The sequence below is a fragment of the Lissotriton helveticus genome, chromosome 9, assembly GCF_964261635.1.
Source record: "Lissotriton helveticus chromosome 9, aLisHel1.1, whole genome shotgun sequence".
Lineage (NCBI taxonomy): Eukaryota > Metazoa > Chordata > Amphibia > Caudata > Salamandridae > Lissotriton > Lissotriton helveticus.
In genome coordinates, this window is record NC_136070.1 from 270,421,751 (window position 1) to 270,442,954 (window position 21,204).

The 21,204-nt window shown below is 40.1% G+C and overlaps 1 protein-coding gene across 1 annotated transcript in view; it reads right to left on the minus strand.

Annotated features, from left to right (window-relative positions):
• Nucleotides 1–21,204, minus strand: part of POMT2 (protein O-mannosyltransferase 2) — a 425,522-nt gene that overhangs the window by 240,909 nt on the left and 163,409 nt on the right. Inside the window, exons 8-9 of the mRNA XM_078659955.1 lie at nt 6,686–6,768; nt 1,635–1,744 (exon numbers count right to left, since the gene is read on the minus strand). Of these exons, the coding sequence (XP_078516081.1) occupies nt 1,635–1,744; nt 6,686–6,768 (193 nt within the window). The remainder of the gene's footprint in view (nt 1–1,634; nt 1,745–6,685; nt 6,769–21,204) is intronic.

A 21,204-nucleotide genomic window follows, 5' to 3' on the forward strand; every position in this document is an offset into this window, starting at 1 on the left:
ATCACCGATGAGCAGTGGAACTACTGTTGCACGCTCACCGCTCGAGTTTCCGCTAGCAGCAGATTGAAAATTATTCACTACAAATTCCTTCAACGGATATACTATACTCCGGCTCGGAAATATAGGTTTGGGCTGGCTGACAGCGACAGATGTGAACGCTGCCATGCCGACCATGCTGATTTCCTACACCTGGCATGGGACTGTCCCCAGGTTGCTCAGTACTGGCAGCTGGTTGTGGAGGCTATCGCGGAGATGGTGGGTGAGACGATGCCCGTCGACCCCTTGATCGCCATCCTCGGATACACAGTGCACCTGCCTAGAGGATGCAGGAAATTTGTTGACACCGCCTTGCTCTTAGCTAAGAGACGGGTGGCTTGTCGCTGGGGCAGAGGAAGGGCGCCCAAATTTAAGGACTGGCTTACGGACTTGACTTATTGTCAAGACCAGCACACTACTTTTGCTGAATTGATACCCCCTTCTTGTAGGCCCAGGGATATTTGGGAACCTCTGGTGCACTACCTGCTCACGCGCTCGGATGACGTTGCACGATCGGATGATCTGCCTCCCCCTCCTCAATGCGCTGACGTCCCTCTCGGAACGCAACCTGTCAATACCTCCTGCATAGTCTGACTTTCCTTGTCCCCATGCACTCTCATACCCCTGCGGCGTCCTGAATGACCTGGGCCGCTCTCTCTTGGCCTGACCCACACCCCCCCTCATGATTGGGCATGCGTATCCTATTTTTTCTGCATCCACAACGCGTCTCACACTACTGCTGAGCGACACCCCGTTATAATTCATGCTTCTATGGGATGCACCTTTGCAGACCTCTGCCTCACTGGGTTGCAGTCCTGGACATTAGCTCCCCCATGGGCTGCGGCCTGCCTGACCCGCCTTGCTACACCACCCTTCATTGGACCTTTCACACAGTCTTACACAGCCTCATAGTTGTTACCTCAGTTGGGAAGTTTTGGTTCCTGTTTGACAACAAAAAACAAAAAAAAGGAGAGGGATTTCATCTCTCGACTACAACACCCTGTTCAACTGCTGCTCATCCTTGCTTGTCCTACGCACCGGGCTGCAGAACCAGCGTCTTGTATGCTTTCCTATACGCCGCCGGGCCCCCGGGATGCCGGCTTCTGGGCTGTGTACTGTTCATAATTTTTGCTGCCGGCCTCCGGGTTGTAGGCGGATCGAGCTGTGTACAATACTCTGTTTTCTCCAATAAAGCAGTTTGAACCCCAAAAAAAAAAAAAAAAAAAAAAAAAAAAAGATTTCCTCTTATAATATTCTTGGCAATAGGATGGCATCTGAAATATCTAAAAGGGGATCAAAGCAAGGATGAGTTAACTTATCCTTGTTGGACGTAGTGATTATAGTTATGGACGCAAGGAAGAATATAAACCTCTTCTTTCATACAACTGTCATTATTGTCTGTTCTTGCCTTTCTTTGTTGAGGGTTAACATTTAAAGTCTTTAAAGAAGTGTAAATAGGATTGTGGCACGGCCTATCCTCTTTTAATCTCTGAAGTAAAAAATTAAACCAAGACATTTTCTTAATCCATTGTCACTTTCTTAGATGCTGAAGCCACATATGTCATCACAATAAGACTGTGGCAATAGCAAGTACTGACCTGCTGCTGACGCGCACCCACACCTTCTGGGTACAGGTGCCAGTGGGAGTGTAGATAGCCTGAAGCGGTGCGTAAATTCTTCAGAGTTATCACAGAACCATATGCCAAATCTGTAAGAAAAGCAGAGGCGTTGCACATAAAGGAATCTTGCATACACTGAAAAATTGTGTAGGTTTGAATGCAGAAAAGGCTTGTTTTTCATATATCTTTATTTATATTCTTGAAATAAAAAAGGCAACCAAGACACTGACATGTCCCTCTTAAATACAGGCAAAATGTAATGAGCTGGCAATGATACCCTTTGCTGTTTGAGAAATTTGTGAAGTGCCCGGTACAACAAATAATATTCACTTCTACATTGTATTACGGATATATTTAGACTTCAGTGTACCTATAGCCATGTATCTGTAGAAGTCTATCGTATCTGAAGCTTTGCAACCACGTGACAGTCATAACAAAATTACATTTTAATTGATACGCAGGTACATTTGAGTTCCTTAGTACATTTCTACAGTATAGTGGATGGGGTTCATATACAGTTGTTTCCTTTGTAAAAAATCTTAACCTGCTAAGGGGAGGGGTGTTGCAAGCCTCCGTGCATAAAACTGACTTGCGAGGAACATATTCTTTGCCCAGCAGCTGGGGTGTCCTTACTCAGACATCCAGCACCCGCGTTTCCACCAAGATTGTGAGGGTGTCCATGGCAAGTTTGAGTGCATTTCAGAGTGAACTTCACTCTACTGATGTTTCATAGGACACCTGTAGAATAAGTTATTCAAAGAGATAGTACTGTAGTCTTGGCTTCCAACACTTTAAAACTGCAATTAAGTCTTTGATGATGTAAGAGAACAAATGTAGAAAGCATGATCAGCCACTGGTTGCGTGGGTTCTGCTACCCATGCACAGACAGTAACACAGTTCTTTGGCAGTTCTTTCTAATGCTCATGCCTTTTTCAGTCAGATTACAGCTAAGATTACTTTTCCAATGGTAATGAGAGAAAAGCATGTCCTTTAAAGGAGGAATTGACGGAGATAAGCAAATTGACAATCAATGAAGAATACCTAATTTTGTGGCACATACCTGTGAAAGTAAAAGAAAAGGGATGCTTTAATCCCAGAGGAATTACATTTCACGATATTGGTTATTAGAGATTATATTTAAAAAACTGTAACTATATATTACAGGACTACAGATAAAGATCTGATAAATTGTATAATATGAGGGAAAATACTAGTTAGGCTGAAAACAGCATTGTTTAAGTTTATGCTGGGGAATGTAGTCACACTGGAAGGTAAAAGTTGTTGGAAAATATTTTTTAAATACTTTTACATGATGATAAATGAGAAGGATTCCTCTTACTGTGCTGAGTTACAAGTCAGAAGAACATTAATGAAAAAAATTGAAATTCAAATGTAGGGAATCAGGTGAGAATAATAAAAGCCATACATTTCACAGGCCCCTGAAATTCCTGGAAAACAATTCCGCCAGAGAGTATGCTACATCCTTTGTACTTAAAGGTGGAGCAAAGAAGGTAAGCAGGGTGATTTTCTGGCCTACATGGAAAGGACTCCAGTGCGCACTAACTAAATGAAAATTTTCAAAGTTTTCCAATTGTCACAATTTTAATTCATATGCTTTGTTTTTTAAATCATTCCATTTTAAACAAGTAAAGTATGATTAAATGTAGTATATACATAAACAATATACAATTGATGTATTATATCATACATTTTTCACAGATCAATTAATACACAACACAGTTATATATACAACCCAATGCATTTCGGGGTTTGAACCCCTTCGTCAGGGGCCTATGAAAGAAGAAAGAAAAAGGAAACCTAATTAATTACGATGCTTAAAGGAGGGTATTAATGTGTTGTACAAAGTCGTATTTGGTTCTCTTACCTAAGTAACTGGTTGCAAAATTATTGCGTGTTCTACATAGTTTAGGGAGGATCTAAAGAAATTAATAGTCATGTAAGTATCCAAACTAAAGCTATAAACAGCACAGAATATCACATAGTGAATATAGTTACCTCACATCCGGTAGTTGAAAGACTACCTATAAGTAATTGGAAATTAAAAAACATGAGTTTGCCAGAAACAATCTGATTAATCATTGTTAGCAAACCACGAGGGTTTGTTTGCCATAAAATGAGTACAAGACTCTATGCTCACCTCGAGATCTGTGTTTCTTATCAGTGATGTTAAAGGGGATCTAATAAAATAAATGAATAAAAACCGTTGAGGGACCTCTCATTTGTAATACCGCCGAGTTATATATAATCGGTTTCCAAATCGGAAAACAAAACGTTATTTTACCTGCGAGCCTTTTTCGTGTTTCACAGGGTCTCGCTAACACTCAGCTTACTCCCGTGCTAAAATGAAATGAGAGCCGCGTTTAGTACTCGGTTGGTTAAACCGATTACCATCAGGTTAAAGTACTTCCGTGCGACAAACGCTTACCGGAGATACAAAGAAGGTGGCGTTGTACCGGCGTCTTCCCTCACTGCTAACACCGAAGTTGCTAGTCCTTCGCTTATGTTAATGCGATTGACCCGATGTTAGAAAATGAAAAACGGACTCGAGCATAAACTGATGGCGGCCATATTTAAAGAGGGTTGTTCACGACTAATTTCCTATGGGTTATGAACTAATAGACTTATAGGGAGCATATTAAACAGACAAATAAATGACGTCGCTCGTGGTTGACTAAATTCGGATGATTGTCAAAATCATGTCTGTTAATTCTATGGCCAATGGAGGCGAAAAAGATAGAAAAAAGTAAAGGATAGAAAATGTGCTAGCATCAATTAATTACACATACTGTACATTTTTTGTTATCAGCACAAACATTCCAAATAAAAATTAAATCATATCTAAGATCTAGTGGTAACACTATATGTATTCCAACCTATTCTAAGTAACACTGTGTAGGCTATACCCTGCGGGAAATTAGCTGCAATTACTGGCTTGAACTAAAGGAAACATATCATATCCAATTTGTCGTTGAGCCCATCTGGGACTAAAGTCTGTAATTTCCGAATCCAAAAGGTTTCTCTTCTGAGTAAGATTTTTGCATTGTCAACACCCAAACGTTGTGGGACTTGTTCAATGATTTGAAATCGAACCTGCGCTATGGTGTGATTTAAAAAACAAAGCATATGAATTAAAATTGTGACAATTGGAAAACTTTGAAAATTTTCATTTAGTTAGTGCGCACTGGAGTCCTGGTGATCTAGTGATCCCAGGCCATATTCATTGGATTATTGGGTTTTAGCAGGCACCAATCTAGTGCAGCACACATACCGACCAGGTGGTCTAATTTGACGACAGAGTGCAATACCACCAACCATTCATCTACATGGAAAGGAGTCACAAACTTTGGAAGGAAGGAGGCACATGTCCATAGAACCATCTTGTCTGGGTAAAAGGTGGTATACGGAGGATGTACAGAGAGGGCCTGCAATTCACTGACATTCCTGACTGATGTTAAGGCAACTAAAAATGCAGTTTTGATGGTTATCAGCCGAAAAGGGCAATTGTGTCAACTGCCTGCTATATTCTGGGGCACTGGGGCCCTCATAGCTGACTTAAAGTGACATTGCAGTTTTCCTCTATGTGAGGCTGTTGCCTTATGGAAACTGATGCCTTTCTTTTATTTTTCTTTATTTTACTTCTAGGGAGGTAAAAAACAATGATTTTGTCAACAATGCTGTGTTCTTTTAAATTGATAATTTAACACAAAGTTAGTTTTGTGTACATATATTGCTATTAAAGATAAATACAAAAGATGCCTTTGGAATTCTCATTGTGTTGAAAAAGTGTTCTTGGGTCCTGCACTTATAAATATATTCACTGTTTATGAATACAAATGCAGATCTCATGATGGAGACCTTCTTCTTAGACTGAACAAATGCCCAGAGAGCATGGAATATTTGCACAATGCAGATGAGTACAGGAGAGTTACACTGAAGCATGCAACAATATTCACACACTGAAGCGAGTAGAGTTTACAAACACTCTTAAGCAAGCACAGGAAAAGCTCATTCAGTGCGCAACTTACTGTACCCACACACTGCAGTGCAGTTTACACAAGATGATCAGATTTTGCAGCAAACACAGAATCCTCAAAGAATACTCAAATTGTGGAGTTTGATCATATCTCTTCAATATTTTTAAGACTAGCTTGTCAGTGAGGCAAGGATCAATATCAAAATTTCAAAGCGATCCACATGAAAAAGTTATCAAATCTTGCAAACACCAACTCCTATCTGGGGACAACAGTGACTCAGAAGGAAGAACTCTCTTATTCTGAATAGCTCCAGAATCAAAACAGCATAAGTGTGGAATCAATCATTTTAATGTGCAGCAACCAAAGTATGGTATTCACTCCTGGCTAGAGCAAACACTCTGCCTAGCCTTCTTCCTTTCTTTCTTTCTTTCTTTCAAGAAGACCTTCAAAACGCATCTGTTGGGATCCATCTGGATTCTAAAATAGCATCTCCTATGTCAAACAGCAAACCAGTGCACTTGTTTATCACTTGATTGTAACATGTTCTATGTAAAGTGCATTGATGCATCTTTGGAGCATCTGCTTAGCATTAATCACAGATATTTTACAGCCTGCAGAGGATACTAACACTCTAACATGCACAGTATTCAACACTCAGCAGATGCTCTCGGTACCTGCTGAAGCTTGCACGTCATATTCACACTTTAAAGCATACTGATTGAGCAGCATAGACAGGACAGGCAAGTAGTAACGTAAACAGGATGTCCATCCTGTGATCCCCAAGAAACTCATACTGTGCAGCATGCGGAGTATAATGACAATCTGTAGTATGCAGAGGACACAAACACTCTATAGACTTCACAGAACACTCACCCTCTACTGGATGCATAGGACCCTCCCGTTCTGCAGCATGCACAACATACTTACAATTTGCACCAAGCACAGGAACCTTGTGTTGCAGCGTGCTCAGTATAATGTACTTACTCAGCTGGATGCAAAGGAGTCTCAAATTTGACAGCGTACAATGATACTCACACTCTGGCATTGAGGCATTGTGCAAGTTGTTCCCAACCAATCTTGACTGGAAGGCAGAGCTGAAGAACCCATCACCTGGACCGCTAAAAGTGACCAATAGAGACAAGGTAGGGCAAATGTATTTAACTGCCATGGGGAGTTCTTGTAAAAGTACATTTCTACAAATAAAAAGTTGGAGCTTTGAACAAAGCACAAGTACTCTTTAAAAGTGTCATTACAATTTCTGAATCATAGAAATTAATAACTGCATGGTCCCCAAACGTGCCCTTTACAGTGTTACTGATGGGTTTCAACTTGCTTATTTCTCTTTATTGACAAATGATTGGTACTATCATCATTTATCCAAGTGAGGGGTGATTTTAGTAAAAGCGCAGAGTATTTTGTCAAAAGTGCAATCATGATCATTCTAACACATGACTGAGCATACACCACCTGTTAAATACTACATTAAAACAACACATTACGCACATATTATTTCTCCAGATTGTCTGTGGTACAAGGTCCAGCGGATTCTCCCATAAACCTCGATGTAGTAAATGGAACACTTGTTATTGCCCAGCGTTCTCCAAGTTTTTTTTTATGTGATGGGATGTTTGGGGAAGAAGGTAGGGAAGAGATGCACATTATAAAGCTTTCCGAGAGTATCTGTTGGCCTCTGGGTTATAGGCACCAAAGCTTGTGGTTGTTTGTTTGAAATAACAATAAGGAAAACTGATCCATAAAAGTACACTTCAGACAGGGAGAAATAGGCCGCCATACTATGATCTCCACTGGGAAAGTTCCACTGAAACGGATACATGTCAAAATGTCTCCAGTATTCTAATGACCTTATTTGTTTTCAAAGATGAGGGGAAAGGCATAAAAAAATGTTGTTGATTTTAATTCTAGTTCTCAGTCATGGCTATCCTCTCCAGATGAATAAAAACATAAATATGTCAGTCTATGTGGAAGATCTCGAAGCACAATGGCTAGATACAATATTGATTTTCTATAACAGATCTGACAAGTTAATTGAAATACAATAAATATTTGACTGAATGAAATGAGTTACTTACCTGTAACTCCAGATCTCCAACAATGGTACATATTATACATTTCCATGCTTGAATCATCCCTGTTGTCAGGCTGGGAATGCGTAGAACATTAAAATAGCATTAAACAGCGTAAAAACATACACCATGCAGTATATAACGTAAAACAGCCATATGCCTGAAACAACGTAGTATGTTTAGTAACACATCCACCTCATGTGAAAGAACCCACACTTCAGCCAATGTGGTGGGAGTTTAAGCATTCCTACTGCCCCTAAAGGCCACCATAGCCCAAATTTCTACTGCACGTTGTGTGTGAGGGATTACCCTGTAAGAGCTCTGCTCTAACCTTTCAGTGTACCTGAAATTGTTTCCATTTTGGTGGGCCCTGGGTTTGAACTAGTTTTTTCTTCAGCTCTATTGTACTGTGGGTTGTTTTTAGGGAAGATTGTTTTAGTTTTTGGACCAGGGAGATCGTTACCTTGGCTGACAAGGAGAACAAGTCTCTTTTTAAAACTTGTTTATCTTGTGGCAGCAAGAAAATTTACACTGATGATCACACTCTCAGTGTATTCATTGTGTTTATCCTAAACATACACCAGCGGATTGCAAGATTTGTAGGTCTTTCTCCTCTAAGACTCTAAGTACAGAGAAAGGAAGCTGGCATTATGTCTGCTGAATAAGGAGAATGTTCCACCATCTAAGGGAGATACCCTCTTTTCAGGGGTTGACTCTGTGAGAAGTTGCCCTGAGCACTTCCATGAAGGCAGCACACAAGAGGAGACTTTTACGGTTAACAGAGCAAGATAATTTGGAACAGTGCTTGCAGCCTCCTCCTCTGCTGACAAACCAGAGTCCAAGCACTACAGTGATTCACCTGTGACAAAAAAGAGGAAATCTTAAAAGGAAACCCCGTCGACGGCGAGACAGTTGACGTCAAAGACTTTAACCCCATCGTTTGCAATAAAGACACATATGATGATGATGACGACGACACCATCGAGCATTCAGTCGTAGACACTGTCGGCATCGAGAAGACTGATGACGAATTCGACCATACCATCAATGATGAGAACTCTACTGTCAATGACGACCATACATGGGACGGCAAGGATCATTTTGGCACAGACATCACTACTGGGAACCACAGTCAATAAAAACATGGGAGGAAATGTTTTTTCACCTTTGAGGGTCATGGATGTGCCCCAAGTATAATTACTGCAGTCAGATCAGGAAGAAGAAGAGGCTAGTGGTTATGCCTCGCTGACAGCTTACAGCCCAACGCAATTGGATATCAGATATATCCCAGATTTAGAATAGGGCGCAATGGCTGATGAGTAGCTCTAAAGTGAATATGTTTGTCAGCAGGAGTACCAAATCTAGAACTACTCGAATGGATTTCAGGCAGAAACCGTCAAGGTACTACAGGGAGCCAGATGTAGTCTAAGTGCCAATGGGCTTATCATCAACATTGCAACAAAACATGGATACTTTTACCAAGTTATTACCGCAGCAACCAACGAATAATCCTAGTATGGGCTTGCCTGCTGCTCCCATCCTCCTCAATCAGCTACTTTAACATTTTTACCTCTTAGGCAGCCATCGCTGCTACCTCCTTCTCCAACGCCAAGGGGATCAGTCCATGGAGAAGACATGGATGTTCTTTACTCTAATGGTTCTACCTATTCTGATATAGGAGGAGAGGAAGTCAAGCTACCATCAGAGGGTGATAGAAGGAAGAATGATGGACGAAGTTTTATCGTCCCAAGTGGAAATGATGGGCCAGTTCCAAAAGATGCTACGGATGTTATCTCTAAATTTCATTTGTTGATTGTCCAGACATCAAGGAGAAATTCTTCACCACGATCCCAAATCGCTGAATTCAACAGCATGGTACCTGACCATCTAGAATTTGGCCATCTGGATCTCCCATAAGAGTGTAAACAGATTGTGGCACAGGCTTGTGCTCCAATGACTAATAAGATTTACAACTCCATACAACTTATAATTCCGATAACTGCAAAAACAGAGTTTGTGCCAGGGTTAAAAGTTTTCATCACACTTGTTATCAGGGTCCTAGACTCTTGACAAATATTTAAGGCCACCGGTTTAGCTGGACATATGTGAAAATTAAAGGTAAAATGCCATTACTATTTAATAAATGTTCAACCTGTCTTCAGATCAGAATGTCTTCAGGAAGTAGGTTGGTTGTTGAAAAGTCATAATATTTTAGTTGTACTGTAGAATCAATTCTATAATATATTGATTTGTTTTTTTACATAACATCCATATTTAAAGTTCAATATTTTGCCCATAAGAGCCATTGTGTCTGGATAACCATAAAATTTAAAGCGGCTATGCGATGCACATCATCATCCCTTGCATCACCATCTGGTGGTAGTTCACCTTCCTCTCCTATATCAGAACAGGTAGAACCATTAGTCAACATCATCCATGTCTTCTCCATTATTTGTAGAAAAGAAAGACCTGCATTTAGGTTTTCTGGAATTCTCCACCAAATCAGAGCTTGTTTCAAGAACCTTAGATCTCGAAACACAATGAATAGATACATTATTGATTTTCTTTAACAGAACCATTGACAATTTAATTTAAATACTATAAAAAACACTTGACTGAAAATATCACATTACATCTTCACTCAAGGTCTATCTAGGTCATCTACAGGTCACAAAAGATTGTAATCACCTGTGGAGTCCCCAGGGTTCAGTACGGTCTCCTGTTATCATCAACCTTCATTTGGAGCAGATTGGTACTCTTCTCACAGATAACAGCATAACAATTCAATAGTATGCTGATGACAACTCTACTTTAAAGTCTCCTCTGATTCATCCAGACCTCGATTACCAATGCCTGAAGCTCAACCCAACCAAGTTATTTGCCAAGAACAAGAAACAGTACAAACCTGACTCGATATCAATGTTGATGGGTTTGAACCCCAACTTTCACCAAATGCCAAGTCATTTGTATACACCCTGGACACCAACCTCACCCTCGCGATACACATAGTCAATAAACAAAGGCAGCCTGGTACCAGCTCTATCTTCTAAAGAAAGTTAATCCATTTCTTCCACAAAGCAAGTTCAGAACTTCTGCTCAAGCCTTCGTATTTTGGCATCTAGTTGATAATGCATTCTCCATGGCCTCCCAGGCTTCCTACTGGCACCTATTTAGGGCATCCTACACGCCGCAGACGTTCTCAACCAAGGCGTGACGATATATGACAAAATGCCCCCTTACCTGATGGAACATAGGCTTTCACAACCAGCAGCATCATTTATAAAGCTATCACAACCAACACCCCCACCAATCTTGAAGACAAGCTCACCATCTCTGGTGGTTCTCTGCACACCCACAGCCAGTCACCATCAGACTTTAGACTAAGAAATGTAAAAAAGAAAAAAAACAAGGCAGCAGGCCTTTTCCATCTATGTAACCATAATCTGGAAAAACATCCCGGTATCCATCAGGACCATCACAACACTGCTGCAATTTAGTAAAGAGTTGAAGCCTGACCTCTTTAAATAACACAGCAATGCATTAACTGTCCACAACCCGCCTTCCTCTCTTAGTTGACGTTATGCTGGTCTTTGACCTTGTACAGTGCTATGCTCCCTTTGGGCAAAGTTTGTGCTGTAGAAATACTGTATACATACAAACACATGTTTAAAAAGCTGACGCTATACATGGGCATCGTGCCTCATTTAATGGAGTTCTGACACCGCTCCTCTCAGGAATCTAGGAGCTCTACTGGCCTGGTATGCAGAGCAATCTAAGTAAGGCAGATGGTTTTCATTGGAAGGCTTGAGTAAAGAGTCGCTTAACTAATTTCCAGTCATACTCCTGGTTGTACAGGAAAAAGAAAAGACTTAATTCAAATCAGATACCCATGGTGAAGAGCTAGGATTAAAAGTGTACATGTTACTTTTAATTCCCCATGGCATAGTCTGATACTCCGAACCTTTAGAGGAGAGTAGCAAACTCAACCCTCGTTCCCAGAAGTGGTAAACCAGAAGTACAGGGTGAAAATCAAACCATGCAAACAAGTATCAGAGATGCCTCCTAAGGCATATGTTCTCCAATCAGAGTCATTGCAAAAGCATTAAACAATATTCAAGTTGATGAATGTATCTCAAGGATTAGAACATTTCTATAGAGTGTAATAGTGGCTTCTTTTTATGGTCGAGCCTGCAACCACATGAGCTCGCTTGTGACATTAATTTGTTCAAAAAAGGACTTGAAGTCCGCCCAGTGCTTACCATTTGTTGGCTCTAGTATTAGTCTTTTTTTCCGCCACCTAACTGGCCAGTGCAGCCCAAACATCAGTCCCGTTTGCCTCTGTCGAGCAGGGACCAAGCACAGATTAATCAAACATAATCAGAACCCATCCGCTGCTCCTGACATGACTGAGGTACTATTTCTCCTCCCCTCTTCCTCCCCATCTGGTTTCCCAGTTGTTGTTCTAAGCTCCACCTGGACAGCAATGTAGCATTTCAACAATCACATTTTACTGCAGTCATCGACAGTGGCTTGGTGTCTGCCTGAATGTGCCTTATTCCAACAGATCTATTTCTGTATCTTCTTGACAAAATTATTTAACTTCTCAACACAAAATGCTGTTTTTCAGCTGAACATCCACAGCACATCAACGCACTGCAATGAACACGTAATCACAACGGTCGAATGCCACCATACTAAAATCATGTGCTCTTTTGCAACAATTCTCTTTAGTTTAATAATTGTATTTCATTAGGGAGAGATGTGGCGTTATAGCCAACGCTTCCACCTAGGTTTGAGTCTCGGCGTCAGCTGAACAGGCTATGATTCTGGACAAATTACTTAATCTACTAATGATTTCTTGACAATACTTTCAGTTTGAGTTCTCGGCATTTAAAACTGCACAAAAAATAAATTCTGTTGTGATGCAGAAACCCCGCTGATGAAACAATTAACAGCCATAAACTAACTCCAAGTGTCGTCTTCAGTCTCCCTGTGAGAATCGAAGAGAGAAAGGCACCCAAAGAGAAGTTCCACAAAGCCAATTGAAGTATATTTTTATTAAAAGCCATGAAAAACCAGACTTGTTAAGAAATAATACACTGGACATCCACCATTAATATTTGTTGTGGTATTAAGATTTATGGATGAGCCTGGCTCGGTTTGTTTACTCCCCACCCTACTCCGAGCTTGCTGTTATTCAACCTGTTCGCCACTAGTTCACCCCCTCCTCCGTGCCCACAGCCACGAAAAGCCCTGGCCCAGCTTCAGCTCACCTATGCTTAAATGGACACTAGAGCTCTGACAGATAAACACAGTTAAACAAAGGCCAATAATTCAATAAAGTATGACTGTACTGGGGCGGCTACTAAATCCATCAAGCAGTAAATATCATCTAAAGCCAATACAAGCTTTTATTTTTCCAATTTGATGCATGTCTGTGTGAAGCCTGAGTATTCCGTGAATCATGTAATTCAGAGCCGAGCCTGTCTCAGACATCAGATAGACTTTTTTTTAGGTCTCGCCTGAGACATACTATGGAATGCCAGGCCATACCATACAATACAATGACAGTCTGTACAATACCATAGAACGACAGACAATACCATACTAAACTGTACAATGACAGACTAAACAATACCACACTATATAATGACAGGCTGTACCGTACTAAACTCTACGACAGGCAACACCATGCCATACTATACAATGACAGGCCGTACCACACTATACTATAATGTGACAGGCCATAACATACCAAGCTTTACCATGCAATTACAGGCCATACCACATTATACAAAGACAGGCCATCACATACTATACAATACAATGACATACCAGACTAAACAATGACAGGTCATACCATACCGTATAATGGCAGCCCATACCATACAAAGACAGGCCATACCATACAATGACGTGCCGTACCATAACATAGTATACAATACAATGACAAGCCATACCATACTATACTATACAATGACAGACCATACATACTAAACTGTTCAAGGTCATACCATAACATACTAGACTCTACAATGACATACCATACTCTACTATACAATATATTTACAGGCCATAACATACCATACTAAACTTTAAGACATACCATACTATACTATGCAATGCATCCTATACCATTCTATACTATACAAGGGTATTCCCTACCATACGCTACAAGGATAGGTCATACCATGCCCTTCCATACACTGGCAGTCGTAAGATACCATACAAAGACAGGTCATACCATACCATACAACGATAGGCCATACCATACTATACTATGCAATGCATCCTATACCATTCTATACTATACAAGGGTATTCCCTACCATACTCTACAAGGATAGGTCATACCATGCCCTTCCATACACTGGCAGTCGTAAGATACCATACAAAGACAGGTCATACCATACCATACAACGATAGGCCATACCATACTATATGTTATAATGACAGGTCATACCAAACTAAACTCTACAATGACAGGCCTTACCATCCCACGACAGGCCATAACATACTATACTATACTATACAATGACAGGCCTTACCATACCATACTACATTATACAATGACAGGCCATACCATACTATACAATCACGGGCCATACCATACTATACAATGACATACCATACTGTGCAATGACAGGCCATACCATATTATACTATACAATGACAGCCCATGATATACTATACCATCAGAGGCTATACCATACTATACTTTACAATGACAGGCCATCCCATACAGTGACAGCCTGTACCTTACCATATAAAGACAGGCCATACTGTACAAAGACAGGCCATACCATAATGTACTATACAATGGCAGGCCATAACATACCATAATAAACTGTACAATGACAGGCCGTACCATACCATACTATACTGACATGCCATACTATACAATACAATGGCAGGCCATACCATACAATACAATGACAGGTCATACCATACTGTACAATGACAGGCCATACCAGAACATACCATACCATTCAACAACAGGCCATACCAAACTACGTAATAACAGGCCATATTATACTTTATACAATGACAGGCCATATCATGCCATACTATATAATGACAGGCCATACCATGCCATTCTATATAATGACAGGCCATACCATACCATACCATTCCATGACTGGCCATATCATACTATACAATGGCAGGCCTTACTATACCATTCCCGACCATACTATACAATGACAAGCCATACCATACCATGAAATAACAGGCCATACCATACCACAGAATGGCAGGCCATACCCCGATATACTATAGAATGACAGGCCATACCATGCATTACTACAGGATGACACATCATACCATACTATACTATAGGATGACAGGACATACCATACAGCACTGTGGAATGGCAAGCCATTAAATATCCCACCACACTGCTAAAAACATTGTCAAAGCCAATAGATGATACCTATTGGCTTTGCCAATGCTTGTTCTCTTGTGGAATGAGCCTCAAGTCTAAAGCAAAGTGACCTAACAAGCAAATAGCAGGAATGTATTACTCTATATATGGATTGCTTTGAGGATGGTAATATTCCTGATGTTTCTAAGCACTGAAAATTAACAGGTCTTATTACACAATTTAAAGATAGGGAATTTGCCAAAATCGGAAAGATTGATGAACTTTCTCTGATGACTGAGGGCTGTAAATGTCTAATGTAATTAAGGGCATTTCCTATTGGGAGGTCAGATTCAGAATAAATGAAGGCAAAGAAACTGTGATTCATGAGAGAATCCAAAATGTTTTGTGGGTGCATCAAAGCAAGACTAATTAAAAATGTAATTATTCTTGATGTCGAGGATCAGTCTCCCTCTAATGAAAATGCAATGTTTGCCCCACAGTATGAATATGATTCTAGCTGCCCCTCAAAGAGCGGTAGTTATTGGAAATTGTTTAAATGAAATGCGTGTAGTGACGCTTAATCGTTTTCACAGGATAAATCTGCAAGGAAAACGTTTCTTATGAGTAAAACAACACATCCTATGGAATATATGTACATTGAGTGCAGGGTAAGATGTAAACAGGTCAAATGTTTTAGCCTGACATGAAAGGGATTGTTGCCCTAGTAGAGCTTCTCTTACTGTTCGGTTAATTGGTCATGACAAAGTGAGGAACACAGGGTCACTAGATGGACTGATTGGGGAAAACGGAAATACATTTTTTGTGAAGATAGAATGTGCAATTTGAAAATGTAAAAACAGAACACATGAAAAGAAAATTAAAGAAATTGCTGACCTAATGTAAGTTCCATTATAAACAGGAAGCCATAAGCCAATAGTGACCTGGTTTGATGTAGAGTCCAAGAGTAAGAGATAGGAAGTTAAAGGAGTGCTCTGACAGCTTCTAAATCATGAAGGTGAGAACGTATTATGTCAATATAAAAGTTTACAAAACGGCTACAGTCACTAAGAGGAAGAAAGAAAAGGGATTTTAAAAAGAAGTCTCAGCTGAGCATGGACATTATTTTTTAAGTTCGTTGCAGATGGTGTTCGCAAAAAACTAGCATATGCGAGTTCTCGGATAACCTGTGCATCACTCGCAGAGTGATTACAGATACATACAATTCGAATTGGAAAGTTCAATGTGAACAAGGAAATTAGGTGGTTATCCTAATATTGTGAAAGTATTGACCAAGGATTGAGTTTTGTGGGCAGTCAGAACTCCAGGAGTGGGCATAAGAGAAGTGTAAGATTAAGATATTTGATGGGCGCCATCCAGAAACACCACTGCTGACTGTCTTTTGGAAATTATAATACACTTGGGATCTTGTCATGGAATGTTGCAAGGGCAACAACTTTATTGGCTGATGACCATGAGATTAACCTGTTAAAATCCTTTGGGACTGTTTGTGTCCAAGAGACTTGGGATGTAAAAAGGGGGTCGGGGGGGCTGGTGACATTTGTGAACCTAAGTTTAGGATGTGAAATGGAAATAGTCTCTTTCAACTCGCTAAATATTTTAGGCATTCTCCTAACTTTCCCCCATAAGACAAGTGTTCTAGCAATCAATGTCTATAACTCATCCTCATCGGGTGAACCATTGGAGATTGAGTTACAAAAGTTTTTTGAAGGTTTTCTTCAGGATTGGTCAATTTCTCCACTGACCCTGTTATTATGGGATTTTTTATATACATACTTGTTCATTGTATGGTCCTAGTATAGAGAAGAATGACCCCCTTGATGATATCGAGAAGGCACATTTTACTCATTCTCGCCAGGGTGACCTTTTAAATATCCTGATAACAGAACTTAACCTTATTACTAAGGAACAGTGCAACTCTCCCAATTAAGTACCTTCGTTTAAGGGAAGATGCCTTAGTTCTACTATTGATTTTATGTGTCAGCCTGTATCCTGCCCTTTCTTATTTATTTCAAAACAGTATGGAATACCCGTAGTGACCATAATCCACTTTCAGCTGTGTTTAGTTGGTATGTTTTTGGTGGTAGGATAACAACGCTATATAAGGCAACTCTTAACAAAGAAGCAGGGTCGTAGAATAGGTTGGGCAAAGGTAATCCCGGGTGACTTCCTAAAGAATTTGATTCAATCATTTAGTAATGACTTTGGAGCCTACAGTTAAAGACCGCTGCCCATGTTATTCTGGACTAGTTCACAAATATTTGCTAAGAAGTACAGACTGCCCTCACTAGGAAGGGGAGAAGGGTGGTCAGCCCTGAACCTAAATTATTCGATAAAAAATGCTCAAAGAAAAAAAAAATAGTGGGGAAGTGAGACCAATAAAATCAACAAACTTCTTCAAAAAAAAAAAAAAAAAAAAAAAAAAAAAAATATATATATATATATATATATACATATATATATATATATACATATAGGTTTGTTTTTTTGCTGCCGAATAAATCTTTGTAACACAGCAACTCCTGGCGTGTCGTTGTACGTTTTCTTCTTATTGAAGGATCTTTGGATTGATATATATATATATATATATATATATATATAGAGCTGGGTGTTCAAGAAATCCGATGTATGTTTTTATAGTTGGTGATCAATTTATGCTTCCTAACCCACTTTAAAGGGGACTCTTCTAGGGGCTAGGTGTCTTGTAGTATCAGGGGAGTGCTGTTCTGAACAGACCTCCATCTTTTAGGGTATTTGCTTCACACCGAACTAAGCAAATTCTACAGAAGAATGCCCATGACACGGATCGTCTAACCACCATGTGTCTTCCAGTTGAGTCTCACTTGTTTTGTCAGGGTTGTTTTGTTAGAACGAAGACTGTGGCATGGGACGTCTTGAAGGATCAATTTTTGTGAGCGTTTGTCAGCAAGTGCCTGAAAACTATGCAACGAAAACTTGATTCTCCAAATAGATAATGGTATCTTGAATATATAAGGTGAAAAAGTATACCATTGACCTGCACGGAAGTGCCATAAATTACAAAATGTAATGCACAAAAATTGGAAAATTTATATATGTTTACAACTCCTAAAATTATTGGCACCACCATTCGGGGCATAGGACAATGACAGTGAATATCCGTATAAGCTATGGTAAGCATATATAAAAAGATCCCATTGTTATGCATTGTTTTGTGTTATTTTGGCAAGTGAAAGAATATTAATTTGTTGACATCCCCCATTTAGAATAACAGCCTTCATCTCCACTAGTAAGTATCATAAGTTCACATGTGTGGAACAAGCGGCATGCTCATTTTTCAGTTGGGTATGATTTTTGCTGTATGTCTTTCCCAAAACCCTGAATGGTCATTCCTGATTATTTGTAAGCCTTTTCAATCAGTGTTACGAACTTGCAGAGGCTGTGTTCCATAAATAAAATCACTGGCAGATAAATGCTCAAAGGCTCATAAAGCCTTGATGATGGCTCTTCATCAGAAACCTAGATCTAAAGAGGCAGGGAAGGAGGCTAGAAATACGGCCTACATGACTCTGAAGAACGCTCTTAAAAGGGAAGCCTGGGAGCAGTTAGTGGCCACAAGTTCTTTCTTTCTGGGATAGTTCAGCTTTTTGGAGAGTGGTGAATTGGCCCCTTTTTAGTGAGGCAACCTGATCAGATATGGCCCAAACAATCCCAACACAGGATTGGGTCGCCCACTTTGAGTCCATCTACACTATAGAATGTCCAATCTATTTCCTATCATAGGGGAGAGCTACGTTTCGATGGGACCGAAATGCCAGAAGCCATAGTGGCCCTTTCGTGCGGGAAAATCTCCTGGTCAGGATGGAGTGTCTGGGGATCTTTTTAAATCGTAGATCTTTGGGCTCCTTTAGTTACCTAACCCTTGAATGCAGGAGCGAGGGCATACTCCCTCTCCCTGGCAAAAATCGGTGCGTTTTCCAATTTTCGAAAAAGGGAACCGAGCAGACCTAGCTTGTTACTGGCCCATCTCTTTAGTACATGCTGAAGTGAAAATTATTGGTTGTGTACTGCTGAAACGTTTGCCAGAATGGGCAGAGAACAGTAAGATATTGCCAGATATACAATACGGTTTTAGACCATGATGGGGGACGAGCGAACAGAATTTAAATCTTTACTTATTGATTAATAAGAATTGCACAGTTAAAAAATAATCTATTTATCTTGGTTTCATGGACCTCAGTACAGTGTTTGACACTGTTAATAGATCAACGCTTTGGGCTGCACTGAGGACCATGGGGGTAGAGAGTGCCCTTGTAACCTGTTTGCACAATTTGCATGCTGGGCTTGAAGCATCAGTAAGATATGGCCCTAATGGGGACTGCACAGTGCACTTTAAGGTAGGGAGAGTGGCCCGCCAGGGCTGCATACTAGCCCCCAGCTTTTCATTTTATATATTAATCAGCTGGAGCACTTTTTAGTGGAACATTGTAAGACAGTCCAGAAGGTTGGGAATAGGCAGGTCCCAGCTTTACTATATGCAGACAACAAAGTTCTTATCACGCGTACAGCTAATGCCCTTCAGCTTCTATTAGATTTTACCAAATCATATACTATGGCCTGAGGGCCACAACATGTTAAACCCACAATGTATTCAATTAATGGGCACTGCATTGTTAATACCAATAAATTCTGCTATCTTGGCATTTGGTTAGACTGCAAAATGAACTGGAACCCATTCACGTGTACACATGTACAGTCTTTTAATAGAGTGGCTCGCAGTATAGATGCCTTCTCTAGGCACCTTTGTTATACCCACATTAAATCCATTATGGATCTTAAAGCCAACAGTATCCCAGCAGTGTCATTTGGCTGTGAGATCTGAAGCAATAAGCCTTGCCACCCTATCCAACTTGCCAAAAATAAATTCTTTAGGGGTTTTCTGTTCCCCACAGAGTGTATCTTCAGAGATTGTGCATGAGGAATTGGGGTAAGGCATATTACTGATTAAATACAAATTTGCCCCTTGTTACTGTGGTTTTCTGTTTGGATGAAAAACGATTTGGAATTAATAAAAAAAAAAAGATTCGAAAAGATTGCCTGGGTTTGGATTATTGTCATCTTATCCCCTGGTTGCATTGTGTTAAAAGTATTTGGGTGACCTTGGTAGACCAGCCCTTTACTCTGACCCAGATCAAATTTCTAAAGCAGATGTCTTGGGTCAAGGATGCTTTTCGTGCCAATGTTCAAGAAAAAAGGGCTGAATGCATGCTGTCTAAAGGTTTGTGTGCCCATTATGCCATTGTGAAATCCTTGTGGAAAACATAGTTGTATTTAACACTTGATATGCCTGTTTTGCACAGGTTAACGTTTGTCCTATTTCCGTTTGGACTTGTTCCCCCAGCTTACAGCTAGTTGGCATAAACCCTCGAAGCCACCAATTTGCACATGTGAAATGGCTGCTGCACTGGACACTTTACATATTGTTTTTATCTGTCCTAAATGTTTACGATATAAGTTCATACATCCCCTCCTTCTGCAGACAAATAGTATTCAAGTAAGGCCTACTGTATTGTACCTTCAACTTTTATCCAGTCATAAGGTTTTGTTCTTATTTAGTGTGTTTTTTAGAGGGGTGTTTCACTCTTTCTCATGACATGTGATGTGCTGTTTTAGGTGATTTTATTAAACTGTTTATTTCTATGTACTTTTATGATTTACTGTGTTAAATCGAATAAAGTGAATATTGACTAATTGAATTAGGTTCTCAGATAACCTGTCCACCATGGGTAAACGTTTTGGAGTACACTTACGCTAACTCCAATAATGGGGATTTCTCTTTTCCTAGGGACAATTGCTTGGCTGCAGTTTGGGAAGTTAAGATTACTGTAACTCAATTTGAGGATGCCATAAAACATTTTTAACCCAGTCGAGCATTGGGCCCTGATTAAATCCCAAATTTGGCACATGACTGAATACACAACTACAGGCTGTATTTATTTACCCTCTATTTACTTCAGTTGTAAACTCAGGTGAAATCTCTAAGCGCTGGAATGGCTCCTTAAACCATTCCATTTTCACACAAGCATTGGCAAGGCTGCTCAGTCTTGCCTT